This window comes from Hyperolius riggenbachi, chromosome 3, assembly GCF_040937935.1.
Source record: "Hyperolius riggenbachi isolate aHypRig1 chromosome 3, aHypRig1.pri, whole genome shotgun sequence".
Taxonomy (NCBI): Eukaryota; Metazoa; Chordata; class Amphibia; order Anura; family Hyperoliidae; genus Hyperolius; species Hyperolius riggenbachi.
In genome coordinates, this window is record NC_090648.1 from 254,293,269 (window position 1) to 254,313,355 (window position 20,087).

The following is a 20,087-nucleotide window of genomic DNA, read 5'->3' on the forward strand; positions in this document are numbered from 1 at the left end:
CACAAGTTGAATCAAATTGATGCTGTATTGGTAAAACTGGGACTGCAGATGGTTATTAAAACAATGGACATGGACAGCTTTCAATTTATCAGCACAGCTCATTAATATCATTTGTAACAAATGTGTCGTTTATGGGGATGGCACCCTGAGAAAAAGCTTGAGGCTGGGAAAATTCTGCCTCTATTTTTATGTGTTGTTCTTTTAATTAATCAGCCAATGCAAGCTGAAAAAGACCCCAACACATAATACAATAACACATGAGCAGCTGCATAGCTAAAGCCTGCACCACCCAGTGGTCAGAGGAGAGAGCAGGGAAATACACGGCTAAAGGGAGGCAAGGGTGTCTTCTTTCAGACAGTTCAGGAGACGAGCAGCGGAAGGATTTCCAGCCAAGCAGCCAGGATCATTTACGCTGGAGCCCATCATAATGGAGGAAGAAGCGACGGATTAGACTACAACAGGGAAATTATCTCTATAAAAACACTAGAAAAGGGCTAGATTTTCTAAACAGGATCGGGTAAATAACCAGAATCGGAGACCAGCTGTCATGGGGAACGAAGGCAGCATAGAAGGTGGAGAAGGGATGGGTGGATATCCAGGAGATGGGAGAGGGGGCTTCTCCCAGATCCCTCCTGGAATGGAAGCTGATTTTAGCCAGCTGAGCGAAGAAGAGAAGAAGCAGATTGCTGCTGTCATGTCAAGGGCGCAGGAGCTGCCGAGAGGGAGTGAGACGGATCGGCCAGGACTGAGGCAAGGCATCTGTGTGCTGTGTGTGTGCTGTGTGTGTGTGTTATTTGCATGGCTTGTGTCATCCCCAGCCTGCCTTGTAGCACAGCATCCCTCCCCATGTCTGATGATCTCTCCTGCTCACAGACACACAGGGCAAGTAGTGCTGCTTTCTTCCCTCTCATTCTCCTCCTCCTCCCAGTGAAGGACGTGACTTCTTCCATTTCTGACATCTCGCCTTCCTCTCTACACCTCCATGTAGATGGCTTGTGTGTGTGTGAACGCTAGGAAATGCACAGGCTTGATAAGCAATTCACAAGCTGAACTATGCAGAGCTAGCTGCATACTGTATGATGATGGGACGTGCCCCTGTTCTGCATGAATGAGTGTGCTGCTCACAGGTGCAGCTTTCACACTACAGCAGACACTTGTTTCTTTAAATAGCTCCTTCACCTACTAACAATGCACAGAAAGTACAAGCATGTTCATTGCAGTATGGCTGATTGGTATTTTCTGATTTCACTGTGCTCTTTTGGCTTATTCCCAGCATCAAGAGATACAACATCCCTGGCAATATTTGTAATTTTCTTTCTTTCTTTCTCTTGCTGGTAGGGTTTAGACTGTTGGTCATTGTTTCATTTTGGTATTTACTAAAACTGTACACATTATATTGTGGTCATTTCTGTGCTGTCCACATAGAGACCAAGCTATCCTCTAGCGTGACTTGTGTATTGCATCTAGCTTCCCTATCCATGGTAGTAGCTTCCCTGTCCATGGTGCTGAAAGCTCATCTTGTGAAACGCTATCATTTAATTCTGCAGGAATGGACTTAAGGCTAGCCAGAACCTTCCACTCACCTCCCATGGGTGAATTATAGCAATTTTCTTACTGTGCTAGAAGAACCATTAAAGTGTCATATCATAAGTGAAATACAGTGTATGTCAGAAAAGCCATGCAAAGGGCACTAACAGAGCAGCTATGCTCTGATTTTAATTTACCTTAACCATGTTACTGAAGAATTATTATTATTATTATTATTTATTTTTTTTGTAAGAGTTCATGCAATCACTATTGCTCCATTTAAGTCGTACTTTAATATGAGTGTTGTATTTTCATATACATAGAGATGACTTCCGGTGTAGTAATCTGGTATGAGACAACTGCCAAATGTCATTTTGGTGGTATCTTTTTTTGCAGTAAAGTCACTTCATCCAATCTATCTTTCTCTCCCCTCCCTCCTTGACACACACACACACACACACACACACACACACACACACACACACACACACACACACACACACACACACACACACACACACGAGTTTGTATTTTTACACATTCTGTGAAAATTAGGGCCTGTGAAAATTAACGTAATGCAAAATCTTCTGTTTCCATTTGGAGGCTTAATATATTTTACCGGTATAGCATCGCCAGTCATCAGTATGTAAAATGGCTACACAACATTATTTATTAATAGGTTTAGAAAAATTACATCCCTCGTTGTGAAAGCATTCTTATGTGAATCTGTGTTAGCTACTGCTATCTGTGACACAGAAGTATCTGTTTCCTTACACACCTCAAAGTGGCCCAGCAGCCCAGAATCCCTGGGCTCTCAATGAATGACTGCCCATCGTCCTCTTCAGTTAGCCCCTCCCAAGCCACTATTACCCCTGTTTTCTTACTGCCCAAGGCTTGTGATTGCAACGCTCAGGAGAAGAGATTAGTCAGGGAAAGGGCATGGATGGCTGGTAACCATAACGACTAGTCATTGTCCTTCAGGTTTCAGAACACATATGTATGACACATATAGTGAAAATAAAAGGAAAAGTTGGATACTCCCCTGTGGAGAGGGAAGGCTTTGAATCTCATAGAGCCTTTCCAGCCCTCTCTTCTCCCCTTGTTCCACCAATGGGCCCTCAGTGAAGTTTTTCCACCAGCTTGGTTGAATACCTCTTCATCCACCTCAGACAGCCTTCAGAAGAACTCATGCCCCGAGTACTTCCAAAAATGAGCAGGTCCGTATTGCACGTGTGAGTCCAGGCCCACACATGACGGATGCGCCCATCTTTGGAAGCCCTTGGAGGATTGAGTGCTTCCGGATAGAGATAGCCCGAACCTCCGATTTTAGATTCGCGAACCGGGTTCGCGAACTTCCGCAAAAGTTTAGTCCGCACAAACTTTTGCAAACCGCAATAGACTTCAATGTGGAGGTGAACTTTGAAAACTAGAAATACTTATGCTGGCCAGAAAAGTGATGGAAAAGATGTTTCAAGGGGTCTAACATCTGAGTTTTTGCATGGATGAGTGGGATAGACGTCAAAAGTCCTGGGGAAAAATCTGGATTTGACGCAAAGCAGCGTTTTAAGGGCAGAAATACCATTGAGGGCGCTTGCGGCTGCGGATCCGCTTGGTCAATGTATCTCAATGGGGTGGTGCACACCAGAGCGGGAGGCATTTTGCAGAAACGAAAAATGCCTAGGTGAGGCATTTTTTGGATTTCGGATGCGTTTCTGCCTCAATGTTAAGTATAGGAAAAACGCAAACCGCTCTGAAAAACGCCTGTTCAGAGCGGTTTTGCTGGCGGTTTTGTTACAGAAGCTGTTCAGTAACAGCTTTACTGTAACAATATATGAAATGTACTATACTGAAATCCGCTGCAGCAATACGCAAAACGCTAGCAAAACGCCATAGAAAAATAAGAAAAAGCGTTTCAAAATCTGCTAGCATTTTGCGGATCTGCTAGCGTGTTTTGGTGTGCACCGGGCCTGACTGCTAAATTGCAGGCCCAGAGTGCTTTAAAACATCTTGCATGTGTATATATCAAATAGGGATTGTAATTAGAGTACTGCTTCACACTCACACACCAAACTCACTGTGTAATGCACTGCAAACAGCTGTTTGTGTAGTGATGGCCCTGCTGGACTGGTGCACACCATGATGAGAGTGCAAGTGATGGTGGCTTTACAGCCCATATGGTCGCCGGGCGGAGGTACCTGAATGACAGAACAGTGACTGTCCAGCTGATCAAATTTGGTCTGTCCACAATAAGGCAACAACCTTATTATCGTGGGGGTGCCCCCCCGACACACTCAAATAGCCATCGGTTTTCAGACCAGGCATCCGTGGTCAGATGGACCCTTGACCCAACGCTGTGTGCCAGAGATGTCACCACTTGCCTTTCAACATCACGGTGCAGTTTTGAGAAATAATTGCAGCCTGGTATCTTCCACTGCGGTGTGTGGCTTTGCTTTTGTGTGCTGCTTTTCCTCAGGTGGTCATCTCATTGCAGTTTGTGCTTTGTAATCATGTGCCTTCGTTAGGTAGTTGTCCCTACATGGGTCTTGGTCTTTCCACAGCTCAATTTTCGGTGGCAGAGAGTACAGATGGCATTGCTCTCATCTGAGGCAGAAAAAAAAAATTCCAGACCACTGAGCCCTGGGGTGATGGCACTTTTTGGTGGTGGCGGCCGACTGAGTGTTAAGTTCGGTGCCAGAATCAGAGCAGGAGGAGGAAGATATGTCACGCTTCCATGTGGAAGCTGAGAAAGATGAGGTGTTCTGTGTTAAATAGTCAGCTACGTCCTGACAATATTGGGGGTTGATGGCATGTGCCTTCTTCTGAACACTGTACTTTGGTCGAGGGCCGCACAAAATCACAACAGAGCGACCTCGAACAGACCTGCCAGTTGGCCTGCCTCTGCCTTTTTGTCCATATTGGGGGGGGGGGGGGGGGATGAAGTGAAAGGTATGCATTGACTTGACTAATACAATGTGCAGTCACACAGGTGCAGTTAACAGGTATGCACGGAGTGGTATATCACACTGCGTGCACTCACGTAGGTGGGTGGGTGCACTGTGAACAACAGGTAGGTATATGCAGTGATGGGTATTATAATGTGCACCTGTCACACACAGACAGGTACCGGACAGGCTCAGTAACACTGCGTGCACTCATGTAGGTAGGTGGGTGCACTAAAGTGAACAACAGGTAGTAGGTATATGCAGTGATGGGTATTACAATGTGCACCTGTCACACACACAGGTAGTCACTGAATGTGCTGGGCCTGGCAGTGGCACACACAGTAGGAATTACAAAGGCTGTCTATGCAACACAAGTGTCTGTGGGACACACACACACAAAAAAAATGATCACAAAAACAAGATTAGCTCTCAAAAGAGCTGTTGAAAGGTGCTTTTTTAGCAATAAGAATCAGCAAGGAGCAAGCTAACAAGCCTACAAGACCCTAACTAAGCTTTCCCTATAGGTCTCTGCACAGCAGCTCTCCCTTCTCTAATTACTGCAGGCACACGAGTTAGTCCAAAGCCTGACACTGCCTGTCTTTTATAAGGGGGGGGGGGGGGGGGCTCCAGGAGGGAGTGTAGCCTGATTGGCTACAATGTGCCTGCTGACTATGATGTAGAGGGTCAAAGTTGACTCTAATGATGCACTATGGGGGCGAATCGAACTTCCGGAAAAGTTCACGGTCCTCCGCGAACGCGAACAGTTCGGGCCATCTCTACTTCCGGATCTTGCCGAGGAGTCCTGAAAGCGTGGAAATACAACAGGGGACAGCGGTGGAATGAGGGGATGGAGACAGGACCGGGAAGGCTCTATGTGATGCAGAGCCTTCCCGCTCCATAGGTGGGTATCTAACACATTTTCTTGCAGCTCACTTCAGTATTGCTTTAATATAGGAAGGATTGGGACTTCCAAACTGAGGTCTACCTGTATAGTTTGTATTAGCGGCCTCCTAAATGCACAAATATTAATTAAAGGATTAATTATAGACACATTCAGGTACAAGGTGCTTGGTTGGACTGTGACAATATTGTCAGCTTGGTGATGTTACGGTATTATTCACTTTAATTGCTTTAATGTCCCAAAATCTTAAACTGTAATCAACACTTTTAGGGATTCAAATCATAGCTCACTTTATGGCAATTTTCTGCTCTAAGGATTTAAGCAAGTAAAAGGTCAACACTTAAGATGCAGTAGGAGATTCCCCTACTCTGAGACAGGGAACACACACTTTCAGCTTTCTGCGCACGTTTTTCTGCGTACGTTTTCTGCACACCAAGGGCTTGATTCACTATGCGGTGCCGCAGTGAAAAGCCCATAAGCGAATGTAAAGTAGCTTTGTGCGCACTAATAGTTACGCAAAGCTACATCACGCCGAAAACGTTGCACTGTGCGCGGTGCGGCAAAAACGGCATGCGATGCAACAATAACGTCGCATGCGGTGCGATGAAAATGGGGCATGTGGTGCCCCTGAAATGCATGCAACATTATTAACTAGTACATTAGTACCGCGCGCAGTGCCACGTTTTCGGGGCACAAAGTAGTTTGCACTGCAGTTTGGACGTCTTAACCCTTAAGACATCCAAACTGCCATACCGCCGCTTTGTGAATCGAGCCCCAAGTGTGTTTCTATGCAGGAAAACATGCATGATTTTTCATAGCAGCTACTGTAATTGATACAGAAAACTGACAAAATGTGCAGAATCATGATGCAGAATGTTTTTTTTTCTGCGCACAAAAAACACAATGGCCTCAATTCTGGTAGCTATGTGAGGTTAATATTTTTTTGTCGGTAAAATACTTCATGAGGTATATTCCTTCTTTTTTTTTCTTTTTTTTTTTTTTTAGCAATTCTGAAAGATTTTTCTCCATTTCTGAACATGAGGTAAAGAATGAAGTGAATGCATAGAGTGAGGTAAAACATGAGGTATTTCAGTGGTAAGCATGCAGTAAATAAATAATAGTAGTCTTTAAAGGGACTCCGAGCTCAAGTAAAAAAAGAAAGTTGTACTCACCCGGGGCTTTTTCCAGCCCAGTGCTGGTTGGGAGGTCCCACGACGGCGTCCTGGCTCCTCTCCTAGTCCCCGCTCCGGAATGGCTGACCGGCCGCAGCCCGGGCGACACTCTGCTGAGTGTCGGGCTGTTCCCTCCGCGTATGACGCGGCTGAACTCACACGCCGGCCGCTTCGCGTCATCACGGCGGCCGGCGTGGCAGTACGGCGCATGCGCGCTTTAATCGCGCATGCGCAGTACTTTCACGCCGGCCGCTGTGATGACGTGAGGCGGCCGGCGTGTGACGTCAGCCGCGTCATACGCGGAAGGAACAGCCCGACACTCAGCAGAGTGTCGCCCGGGCTGCGGCCGGTCAGCCATTCCGGAGCGGGGACTAGGAGAGGAGCCAGGACGCCGTCGTGGGACCTCCCGACCAGCACTGGGCTGGAAAAAGCCCCGGGTGAGTACAACTTTCTTTTTTTACTTGAGCTGGGAGTCCCTTTAATTGTCTTCCATAAGTTAGGATGGTCTTTGGAAGATTTTTTTTTTTTGAGGGGGGGAAGGTGTATTTGATTATGTAGCAACCTATGAAAAGTATATTTATAGGCATCCCCTATAGAAAAAAAAATCCAGTAATTATTTGGAGTTTTATTTCTGCTATTTTTTTCTATTACACAACCTCAATAGGAACGACACTAAAACAGCAATAGGAACTCCACTAAAAACTGCAAAATGCATCCAAATAGACTTTACCTCCAGGTACAGGCAGGTCTTAAACTGATCGGTAAATTATGTGCTAACATGCCCCCTAATTTCCACGAGAATAGCCATTGTTGGTAAAATGAAAGCAAATTACCTCATGAATTACCTCATAATTTACCGCATGAGGTAAAACATGACTAAAACCTACCAGAATTGATAAATGTCATTATTACCTCATGAGGTAAATTACCTCACATGAGGTAATTTGTTTGATAACCCTACCAGAATTGAGGCCATTAAACGTGAACTAGCCCATTGATTAACATGAGTTTTTCTGTGCAGAAAACGCGTACGGAAACTGTCAAGTGTGTTCCCTGCCTGAAGAAAGATACTGCCATCATCATGCTGTAACATGGTCATGGGCAAGGCATATGGATTCTGAGTCTTCAGCTCTCAGATGCCTCCACACTATGAGACCCTGACAGCAGGAAAATATATTGTTCCACATTGAACTTGTCAGATTAACGGAATTTTACAATGTAATATGTCTTGAAATGATTGGTCTAGAAATACAACTACAAAATATTGTTAGCTAATTCCTTATTGTAAACTGTTATTGCTAAATTATAGGACATAATTCAGATCAAATATGTAGTAGTAAAATCTGACTGTGAAGGACAAGCATTATAGATATTAAGAAAGAGACAATTTGAACAGTTGCTGGCTGTTGTGGAGACCATATAGCATTTCAACTGAGTATATAATAAAAAAAGAGTAACAAAAACAGTGTTTCGGGGATAAGCCAGCTAATAGTGTGGTCTCACAAACAGGGCATCTGACATAATACACAACAATTCTTTGGGCCCCATAAAAGAATACTTCAGAGCAGGGCCAGTTCTAGACTTTTTCTCTGGCTTACAGTAGGAGTTGATTCACTAAGCTACACTGCGCAAGCACCTCCCCAAAACTGCCGCTCCAATTGTCCCACCCTGGACCCTGTCAGGTCCAGTGACTTTGTAGGACAAGATCCCAGCACTTTGATTGGCCCAATAGGCTGTCTGTCACTTGGCAGGCAGCCTATTGGGCTAAAGTGCGGGGATCTCATCCTACATAGTGAATCAACCCCCAAGTCACTTAGCTAATTGTACAAGCTGTTAGTCGGTATTTCTCCTGTCTGGCTCTTGGGGAAATTGCTGATGTTGCTGAAACCCAAGAGAAGCTGAAGATGTGTCTGACACTTACGCTGCCTGGAGGATCAACTGTGTATACATCACCATGGCAACAGGGACGTGAGCCCTCTGCTGCACATGCGCACTGTCCCAGTTTGAAACATATTGTATGGCTCTCACGGAATTACATTTTAAAATATGTGGCATTTATCGCTCGCTCAACCAAAAACATTCCTGTCCCTGCTTCAGTGTATACTGCAGAGCCCCCTCTTCAGCTCCTAATGCAAAGCAAAACTCTGGGCCTCCCATCTTGGGCCTGATACTGGAGTCCTAATGGCCTCCCTGCTCACAGGGCACCATGGTTTAAATGGCTCTCCTGACAATTTTCTTTTCATTCATATAGAGGAATAAAGAGGTAGAATGTCATAATTTCCTGTTGTGTCTTTGTGGCACATAAATTGTGACAGGGACACAGCCAGCATGAAAAAACTTGACAATTGCTGCAGGACATTCTCCAATCAGGAGGTAAACCTTTGATGCCTTTTCTGGTGACACTGATAACATTTTATAAATTGGATGCAAGCAAAAAAAAAAAAAAAAAAAACTTTGGCTGTACTGCACCTGCTGCATTATAAAAACAAAGTACAATAATACTACCTAGCTAAACTTCATACGCTGTTGAAAATTTCTGATAAGTGGTTTTCTGTAGTCCATTCAGCCTACGGACATCCTTAAAAGGAATTAGAACATCCTTCCATCTCTGAGAGTTCCTGTGATTTTCTGTCCGGGCAGGAAGCAGGTATATTTTCTAAGATGGTGAGAGATGGTAACAAAACCCTTTAAATAAAACATGGAAGAGCCAAATCTCTTACAATATGTTTATCGCTATCCTTTATTTCCTGATCTTGGGACCACCAAGGTTCATGTTAAGGTCATGGATGGTCATTAAGGTCCCAGAGACAGGAAGTGAAACATAATTTCTCCAGTGGGCACACAGACAGCAATGAAAGTCTGTGAGAGGATGTAATTATTTTCTATAGAGTCTAAAACATTTTGTTTTCTTGAACTTTGGCTGTAACTTCAACTTCATTTGTTTAAGAATAGCAATTGCCTTCTGGTCAGCTACTAAAATTATATTGCAAGGATTTCATTCCTCTTTACACTGAACTCTAGAGAGGTAGTGCTAAGTGAGAGGGGTCACATGATAGGTTGGAGATGTACTACCCTCCTGGCATCTACCAGATGTAAGTCTTACTGCAGCAAACTGTACACTGTAGTAACTATGCTAGGGGTTATGACCTCTTACTTCATGGGAGACAACTAGACAATGATACGAGCAGGAAGATGGAAAGTCTAACACAAAGGCAGATTGCCATTAGGCTGTGAGGAAGTGAAATCTGGATATTTACTAAGTTTTCGTAAATCTTAGCTGGCTGCAGACAGCAGCAAAAGGTGTGTTAATAACTACGTTAAAAAATAACTCGTGCATCAATTATTTATGTTCTATAAATTTTTAATGAAAGTAGAGTTTATCTGTAAACTGAACAGGATTTTTACTGCATGTTTTGGTCATTCACAATGAAAGATCAGTGCAGTCTTTCCAAGGGACTGTATAATGATATATATCACGTTGCTGTCAATGGAAAACAGTTCACACCACAGTCAGTGCTTGAATGCATATTGATTGCAATTCTTGTCTATTCATGCAGCTATGGCCTTCCTTTATGCACTTTCATTGAATGCTTCTTCTTCCTCTGAGCAGTTAGAAAATAATTTAAAAGGTAATTAGCCCATATCACTAATATAAAAAGTAGAAGTATAAAGTAGAAGGTTCTAAAAGTTTTACTTCAGAGTGTTGATGTAGATACTGGCAGAACGATACATTTTTTTTTTAAAGATAGAATTAGTCTATCTATCTATCCTTCTATCTATCTATGGCCCAGTGCACACCAAAACCGCTAGCAGATCCACAAAACGCTAGCGGTTTTTGGAGCTGATTTCAGAGCGATTCTAGGCATGTTTAGAGAGGTTTTCTAAACATACCTAGCGGTTTTGGGTGCGTTTTTGTGTAGCAGATTACACATATTGTTACAGTAAAAGCTGTTACTGAACAGCTACTGTAACAAAAACGCCTGGCAAACCGCTCTGAAGTAGCGTTTTTCAGAGCGGTTTGCGTTTTTCCTATACTTTGAGGACGAAACGCTTCCGAAAACCGCAAACGTGCAGCAGGAGGCGCGTTTGGGGCTTGGCAAAAACCTCAAACCGCCGGTGTGCACTATCCCATTGCAATACATTAGCCAAGCGTTTTTACAGGCGGATGCGGCCGGCGGATCGCTCCAAAAACCGCTCGGTGTGCACTAGGCCTATCTGTCTATTAGTCAGTGGCTGACTAATTATACGACTCCCTTTCTCTCCTAAGTTTTCTACGAGGTGATATTTTTGCACCTTATAAATAAAATGCATTTTCTAGCCACCAGCAAGCAAGAAAATGCTTAGAATAATTTCGAAGTTTTATGCACGATGAGTAGAGCGTAATTCTGCTCTACTCAAAGTGCGGTAAGGGCCCTTTTCCACTAGCAGTCGCTATCGTTCACACTGATCGCTAGCGATTAATGAATCGCAAAAGTGCAGGAAACCTCCGGCGATTGCGTTCACGATTTTGCTATGCACTGTACTGCATAGCAAAATCGCGGCAAAGATCGCTCCGCAGCGCGATCGCGTTTGACAAAAAAACGAATCGCGGTAGTGGAAATTGCCTACTGCAATCCCCATGTTAATATGCAAACCGTAGCGATTTAAAAAATCACTAGCGGTTTGTGATTTTGCGATTCAGCATCACAAACACCGCTAGTGGAAAAGGGCCCTAAGACTTTATGCACATTATTCTGCTTAAAAGGACAATATCGATTAACATGTTTTTTTCAATTGAGATAGGAAATGTTTGGGATGTGCTGCTACATACTGTGTATACATTTCACTGCTTATCTATTTCATTACTGTTATCTATTTCCTTTCACATTTTTCTGATGACAGGCTACTGAAATTCTGACGGCAGACTCAGCCATGAGGGGAGGGGGGAAATTCCCTCACAGAGTGTATCAGTTAACTCTGTGTGCAGAGAGCTCAGTCAGAGACAGGCAGAGCTTTCTTTCAGAGGGCCATATGCAATTCACTTTTCCACCCAAGTTTTCTCCCAGGAGATAATTTTTTATCTTCTATTTAAAATAACTTTCCAGTACTTGACAACTAAAGGACCAAAAAGTAAATGATAAAGTACTATAAAAATTATTTTGAGAATTTTCTTGCTTTCTGGTGGCTTAAAAGGCATTTTATTGACGAGTTTAAAAATACCACCTAGGAGAAAACTCAGGAGACAAAGTTAATTGCATATGGGCCAGAGAGTGCAGAGGAAATGCATCTTATGTGCAACATAAACATTTGTAATACTGTAGTGTGTGAAACCTGATACCTGTTTTCAAACAATCTGCTTCAATATTACACTGTTATTAGCATGTCAGAGATTCATACCTCTGCAAATGAGACATTCCAAACGTAGGTAAACTCTACACACAATGAATTAAAGCGTTTTCCTCCAATATTTAACATAAATAGTAGGAAAATGTTAACACAGCTACTTAGATTACATTATTTGTATGTTGTCATTTTAGAACACTTGGGCAATGATAGTATTCCTTTAACACAGTTAAGTGCATACACCCCTATACATAACTATGGTGCCTCTTCATCTGTCTGTTTGAATTTCTATCTACCCATCTGTCTGTTTATCTATGTTAGATTTATGATAACCACCTCTACCATGCAGTAACTCTTTTTACTGAATACTTTTCTTTAGCCTTATGCTGGATACGCACGGTGCGTTCCGCACTTGATTGCCCGCTCAATTCCCGTCAATTTGCGCCCCGCTCGATTATTTCCGACATGTCCGATTCCCATCTCGATGGATTGTTAGGTCGATTTGGCATATTTTGCATGAGAATAGATCTAACAATCATCGAAATGCGCTCAGAAATGCTCGGAAATAATCGAGCAGCCGGGAATCGAGCGGGGCATCGAGTGCGGGAACGCACCGTGTGTACCCAGCATTACATAGTGTGTCTATCCCTCCTGCCCTTAGCTTGTAAGCCTTTGGCAGGGTCCTCCCTTCCCTAGTGTATTCTACATGATTGTGTGCCCCCATTATTGTGTTCCTTTCCTATGACCACCTCATACTTGCACTTTTTGCCTTGTATAACTTTGTCCCATGTTGTATGACCTTGTTACGTTACGTCTGCCATCCTTTGAACCATTTGTATTTATTGTTTAGCACTGCAGAATATGTTGGCGCTTTATAAACACAAGAAATAATAATTATAGTTGACATGTAATTAAAGGGGAACTTCAGCCTAAACAAACATACTATCATCAAGTTACATTGGTTATGTTAATTAGAATATATAGGTAATATAATCTCTTACCCACCCTGTTTTAAAATAACATTCAAATGTTTGTGATTCACGGGGGCTGCCATCTTTGTCATGGGGCAGCCATCTTTTTGGTTGAAAGGAGGTGACAAGGAGCAGGAGACACAGTTCCAACTGTCCTGTGTCCTTATTACCCCTCCCAGCTGCACAAGCTAGGCTTCAAATGTCAAATTCAAAATGTAAAAAAAAAAAAATTGCACCAAAACAGCAGAACGAGAACAACAGCATCAGAAATCCCATCATGCTTTGCACAGCATCAGGGGAAAAAAGCCCGGGCAGTTTTCTTCTGTGCAGCTAAAAATGAGACTTGTATAAGAGAAACAAAGTTCTGATGCTGTGAAACTGTTAAAGAAACACCAACCCTTTTCAGTGCTGCTAAGTCGATTTTTAGTCCGGAGGTTTACTTTAAGTAATACATACAGTACAATACAATTTATGATGGGTAAGGCTGCGTGAAACCCAGTGATGACGTGCATTTGTCAGGCTGCTGGGGGTGGGGAGTGGGGCTGGAATGTAACTGCTATTTCCTTCATAAATATTTAGGGCCCTTTCCCACTAGCCCGTTTGCGCTAGCTGAATCGCAAAATCGCAAACCGCTAGCGATTTTACAATCGCTAGGGTTTGCTAAATAACATAGGAATCGCGGTAGGTTATTTCCACTACCGTGATTTGTTTTTGCCTCAAATGCGATTGCGGAGCGATATTTGCCGCGATTTTGCTATGCACTACAGCATAGCAAAATCGTCAACGCAATCGCCGGAACTTTCCTGCACTTTGCTATTCAGAAATCGCTAGCGTTCAGCGTGAACGCTAGCGATTGCTAGTGGAAAAGGGCCCAGGGAATCTGAAGTGAAAATAAACTTATGATATAATGATTTGTATGTGTGATACAGCTATGAAATAGAGCATTATTAGCAGCAGAGATATGAGTCTAATATTGTTTCCAGTACAGAAAGAGTTAAGAAACTCCAGTTGTCTATGCAAAAGAGCTTCTCTGAGCTCCACAACTTTCAAAGTTGCAGAGAGCTCTGTCTTCTGAAGCTCATTATCTCAACTGTCTGTCACTGTATTTTGTTTTTCCTGCAGTGAAAAGTTCACTAGCCTCCTCTGTGAAATCATTTAGGATGCTGAGTGTAGTGTGTAAATTGCAAATATTAGAGAATGATGTTCTATTAATTATCCGTACTACACCTACAATTCATTATATCATATTATTTTCCCACTTCAGTATCATTTTAAAGTGGTTATTCAGAAAAAAAATAGCCATCTCAAATCCTTTTTTTGGGGGGAGGGGGGGGGCTCTATCCTTCATGGGCGCCAATACAGACTCCAGGCCTTTTCTGTCTTACGCTACGCTAAGTGCTTTTCACAGTGTGGACTTGGTCTTTTATCATAGATGGAGTAGAGATTATTAAAGGCTCTTATTTACATATCTGTGAGAGACATAAACTGGATTTTCCAGGTAGGCACACATTTCCCTGATTGCTTGAATGTAACGTGGGATCTTGTTTTTTTGTTGTTGTTGTTGTTCTAATATATGGGTGACCATTTGTGAGCTTTCAGAGAAAGATTAACTTAGTTTGTCATTTGCTTTTATGATAGGTGTGGATGTTTTTATTAATGTATTTTCCTTTCCTACTATCCTGTTTTTTGTGCATTTCCTGGGAAGATAATTTTGTGTCCATTTATCTTGAGTATGACCAACACAGGTCCAAACATTGTTAGCTGGTGTTGGTGTTCTTTTCTTTGAAGCAAATAATTGGAATTGTTCTTCATACAATGCATTGCTATTTTTATTCTATTCTATTTTATTTGGATTCCCGTGGAGATCATTGTGAGCTTTGGATTCTGCGCTGTCAGTTGAGGATGGAGTTTCTGGGGGTTGAGTAGTAATTTTCTTGTTTCAGGGCCCATAATCATGGGATCACTAGAGTTCCTTATTAGATGTGAGAAAAGATTATGGAACATGTTTACTTTATCTTGTTTTGGTTTTCTTCACAGCAATCTCTTTGCAAACAAAAATGTTACTATAAAGTTGGAGTATAATTTACAGAATTAATTCACCTAGGACCCTACAATGGTGTGAGTATGTTGGTCATATGCAGTAAAGCAAGGGTGCTTAGGCACTGAAAATGAGGCAGTCATTGGATGTTTAAAGTTCTCATTGGATCTTTTGCAGCCATTGAGCCAAACAGGTTGTTTGAGTGCAAACAGCAAATAACAATAGGTTGTTAGGTTTAAGTGTCAGTAAATGGTTAATGTCAGCAGAGAGGTTGGACACCGGAAAGACATCAACATTGGGGGTGTCAGTAAGAGGTTAACAGGGTAGTGTTAGGTGACAGTAATGGGATAACAGGTTGAGGAAAGAAGATTTACTATTCAGTGCTGGTCGTAATGGAAAAATCTATGCTTACGGATCATTACGCGTAATTTTACGCTATTACACATTACGCAATTACGGTTATGGAGTAGGAAATTATCTATGGTTCATCACTGTAATTACGCGTTAACTTACGCAGTTACGCGTAAGGATACCGTAATGTAGGCGCTTACACTACGATGTTACGCGTAGTGCCGTAATACCCATTAATGCATATTTTTGGACGCATACGGACGATGTGTACGCAATAGCCGTCAATGTGACAGCTATTGTGTACACATAAATCGTATGCGTCAAAACGTACGCTTATATACTGAAGGGCGGGAAAAGATACCATTGGTTGCTTGGAATGTTGATTGATTGGCTACTCTTAGAAAAGGGGAGTTTTTACATTAGTAATTACGCGTAAGTCTTCATAAAATTACGCATACCTAGCAATTACGGTAGACAGCGTAATTACGATACCACTTAACTGCTTACGTGTAAATAATTACGCGTAACACCGTAAGTTACGCGTAGCGCTTACGCGTAAATTTACATTGAATTACGATGCGTAATTGGCAGGGAAGATGCCCAGAAATCACAAACTGCATTGCACACCAAAATAGTAGAGTACTGATAACAGTGCATTACAATAAATCTACTTGTCAGACACTTACATGGAATCCTTTAGTGCAAATAGGAATCATACACAATCTTTATTAACCTCCCTCCATACTTCTAATTTTCAGCTTTGTAGCTGGTCTTTGTAGTTCCACGAAGATTCCCAAACAATAGACTTATGGGATTCTGCAGTCAATTGACTAAATGAACCCACGGTAAGAACAAAATGCTGTAACTAGTTATTAAAAAATTCTTGTAACATTTAAGTATCCAATGACATGAAACTGAGCCAGTCAAACCCAATAGCTGCTGCTCAGTTACCATTGGCAGCTGCTTAAAGTGAGCCTAAACTGAGAAGAATATGTATTTTTCCTTTAAAAATAATACCAGTTGCCACAGCCCCTTAACAAGCATGCAGAACCAGTGCTCTGACTGAAGTCAAACTGGATTAGCTGCATGCTTGTTTCAGGTGTGCAGCCAAAGAGATCAGCAGGACTGACAAGCAACTGGTATTGTTTAAAAGGAAACATCCATATCCCTCTCAGTTTAAATGCACTTTAAGTAACCAGCAGCTAGCTCTTACATTTTCTAGATTTAATTCCCCATGAACTTGTAGACATTTACAGAGAATTTGTTGCTCATCACTGGTGGTTACACTTTCAGTTATCCGACAGCAGCTTTATCTTCATATTTTACATTCACCTCCAGTGCCCATTCCGTCTTATGTTACTGGGTGGGAATCTTATTTATTGAACAACGTAACATTATTTAGTTGAACAATCCTATACTATAAAACCCCTGTGTCGCTGCATCCAGCGTTTGTTCCCGTGTCCCTGTTATTTGCCTACTGCGCATGTGCGCAGTAGCGGACACTGACAGCTGGATGGAACCAGGGAGAGAGACGGGCGAGTGAGGTGGGTGTGAGCGCACAAGCGGCGGGTGCGCGGGCGTGTGGCGGGCTCGCGCATTCGCACTGGTGGCGGCGGCAAGAAAAACCGAAAACCTAGAGCGTTTTTAAACGAGCTTGGGTCTACTGGTAATTTCAATAATGTGTAACTGTCAAAAAATGAATAGGCTGCTTCTCTATAGGAAACATGCAGTGAAAGGAAGTGAGGTAAGCCTATATTCACTGCAAGCCTTCAGTCATCTGCAGGACCATTTGAAGTGATCAAAAACTCACGTTCATGGTTACCGCTGCACATCTGTTAGTAAATAACCCATAAAATTTGGTATACAGATCCCAGATGGCAAGAGCTATAACCACTTAAGGCAGTAATGTGATGTTTGGGAATTGGGAGCTGAGGCTACCAATAATTACACCAGTGAATTGTAGAAAAAGAGATTCCCATCCAAGATGGGGACTGAAACTAAATAAGATTGCAGCACTTTTTTACTACACCTCTTATGATACTTGGCAGAGCAATGCTTTGTATGACACAGTCAATGATACTCATATAAAGGACATAATGGCCTCAATTCACTAAGCTTTATCAAACACTTTATCAAACGTTTGATAATTTACCTCATGGGTAAAATCTAATTTTGAATTCACTAAGGTTTTATATATTTATCGAATGTTTTATCAATAAAATGTTCAACTAGATTTTATCCATGAGGTAAATTATCAAAACTGCCAAGGCATTTTTCCTCTGATGCTGTGCAAAGCATGATGGGATTTTTCCTCTGATGCTGTGCAAAGCATGATGGGATTTTTCCTCTGATGCTGTGCAAAGCATGATGCTTTTCTCGTTGCAAAGCAACTGGGAGGGGTGATCTGGACACAGGACAGTTGGAACTGTGTCTCATGCTCCCTGTCACCTCCTGTCAACCAAAAAGATGTCTGCTCTCATGAAATTAAACATTTGCCTGTTCTTTTAAAAAAGAGTGGGGAAGAGATTATATTACCTATTTATTTTAATTAACATAACTAATGTAACTTAATGACAGTATTTTTAGGCTGAAGTTCCTCTTTAAAGAGAATCTGTACTCAAATATTCTTACAATAAAAAGCATACCATTCTATTCATCATTTTCTCCTGTGCCCCTCTGTGCTGTTTCTGCCACTCTCTGCTGCAATCCTGGCTTGTAATTAGGGCTCTTTCACATTAGGGCAGATTTTCTGCGTTTGAACGCAAAGGATAAAGTTTGCGTTACCCAAGGTGAAATGAAAGTCCATAGACTTTCATTTTAGCTTTCACATATAACGCAGCCTTTTTGTGCGTTGCGTTCCACTGCACCCAGGCGCAGTTTTTTGGCCAACGCTAGCTTTATGCGTTACAATGTTAGTCAATGTAAAATGCACACTATGCGCGTTTTTAATCCGTTAACGCAGGCAATCAGTCCCAGAATGCAACAGAGGAACAATGTAGAAAGTTGACAACTAAAAGAAAAAAAAATTACCTGCGTTTTTCTATGTGCAGTAACGCATTGAAAACGGATTAAAAACGCACACTCACTGCAGTGCAACGCATATCAAAACGCAGTAAAAGGCATACAACAAAATGTATGCTTTGAGCGTTCTCCAACGCAAGCTCTGATGTGAAAGAGCCCTTAACAGTTTTAGGCAGTGTTTACAAACAAACTAACCAGCTTCTAATAGGCTCAGCTAAGCATAGTGTGTGAGTCATTCACAGTGTGCAGGGGGCCTGCAGAGGGTGTGTATCGCTTCTACCAATCACAAGCAGCCCTGCACATTCCACACAATCAATCCTTAGCCCGACAAACAGGACAGAGGAAAGATACATTGATTTATTACAGAGACAGTGCAGTTAGGAAAGACTGCAGTAAGCCAGAGCAGATTAGAACAGGCATAGGAACTTATAGGATAGAAGAACTAAGGCTGAAAAATTTGTTACAGAGTCTCTTTAAGAAATAAAATTGCTTATACAATTTTCATTTATAAATTATTTAACCCTTTCCATACCGCACGGCTTTGGTTAATTAAAGAGGAACGTCAGCTTAAACAAACATACTGTCATTAAGTTACATCGTGATTTCATGGGGGCCTGGGGCAGCCATCTTTTTGGTTGAAAGGAGGTGACAGGGAGCATGAGACACAGTTCCAACTGTGGTGTGTTTGGATCATCCCCCCCAGCTGCGCTCGCTAGGCTTCAAATCTCAAATTCAAAAAAATACATTTGCGCCAAAATAGCAGAACATGAACAACATCATCAGACATCCCATCATGCTTTTCACAGCATCAGGGGAAAATTGCTGGGGCAGATTTCTTTGATGGGATTTCTTTTCAGTGCTGCTGAGTAGATTTTTAGTCTGGAGGTTTGCTTTAAGTACAATAGCCTTTTTTTTTTCCTCCAACTGATATACTGTGATCACTGTGACTGGCTCACTGTGATTACATGGTCAGGGGCAAATGAAATTGGCTCCTGACATGAGCTCAGCTGGCTTTATGATTATTTCCAGATATAGGGTCTAAAAGCCATGCAATTTTTTTCACAAGATATTAGACCCTAAAAACAAGGAAAAAAATACTACAGAGAGCAGCAACCCCTGCATTTAACTCACTCAGGCACGGGATTATTGCTCTGAGCTTTGGATTTTCGTCCCGACCCGGACTCTGGATTACCGCTAAGGAGGTTTATAGTAAACAGGCTATAAAGTATACTGATCTCTTTTACTTTCACTGAATTGTAATTTCCCCCCCCCCCCCCCCAAGGTTGTAAATCACCCTTTTTCTCATACTTCTCATCACTGTGCAGGAATTACATAATTAGCACATCGGCAAACACTGAGCTTAGAATACAGATAGTCCCCAGTGAATGAATGATATAGGAACTTCAACTGTAGGTTCATTCTTAACCCGAATCTGTTCTTAAAGCGGAATATAACCCTGCAATTCAACTTTGCTCTAAAACATTATTTACAGCATATTATATGCAACCAGCATTTTTTTTTTTATTAGACCAGCATTGGAAGGGTTACACACAGCTTTAAAGTTCCTGGAGAGGACTGCTCCGCAGCCAAACTTTAGATAGATACATTTAAACAAAACAAAATGTAACAACTGTGGAAAGTGACCCACTCTCACTGACTGTGCAGGAGTTGGAGGACAGCCAAAGATTGTGTAACATTCCTCACTTGTTACATTTTGTTTTGCTTAAATGTATCTATCTAAGCTTCGGATGCGTCTGCAGTTCTCTCCAGGAACTTTAAAGCTCTGTGTGTAACCCTTCCAATGCTGGTCTAGTAAAAAAAATATGCTGGTTGCATATAATA

General features: G+C 42.2%; 1 protein-coding gene across 3 annotated transcripts in view; it reads left to right on the plus strand.

The window, feature by feature from the left end:
- Positions 1 to 371: 371 nt before the first annotated feature.
- The window catches only part of PCLO (piccolo presynaptic cytomatrix protein), a 346,941-nt gene continuing 327,225 nt past the window's right edge, over positions 372 to 20,087 (plus strand). For all 3 annotated transcript variants that reach the window (XM_068276174.1, XM_068276175.1, XM_068276176.1), the window contains exon 1: positions 372 to 750. In XM_068276174.1, the coding sequence (XP_068132275.1) occupies positions 548 to 750 (203 nt within the window). In that variant the 5' untranslated portion in view covers positions 372 to 547. The remainder of the gene's footprint in view (positions 751 to 20,087) is intronic.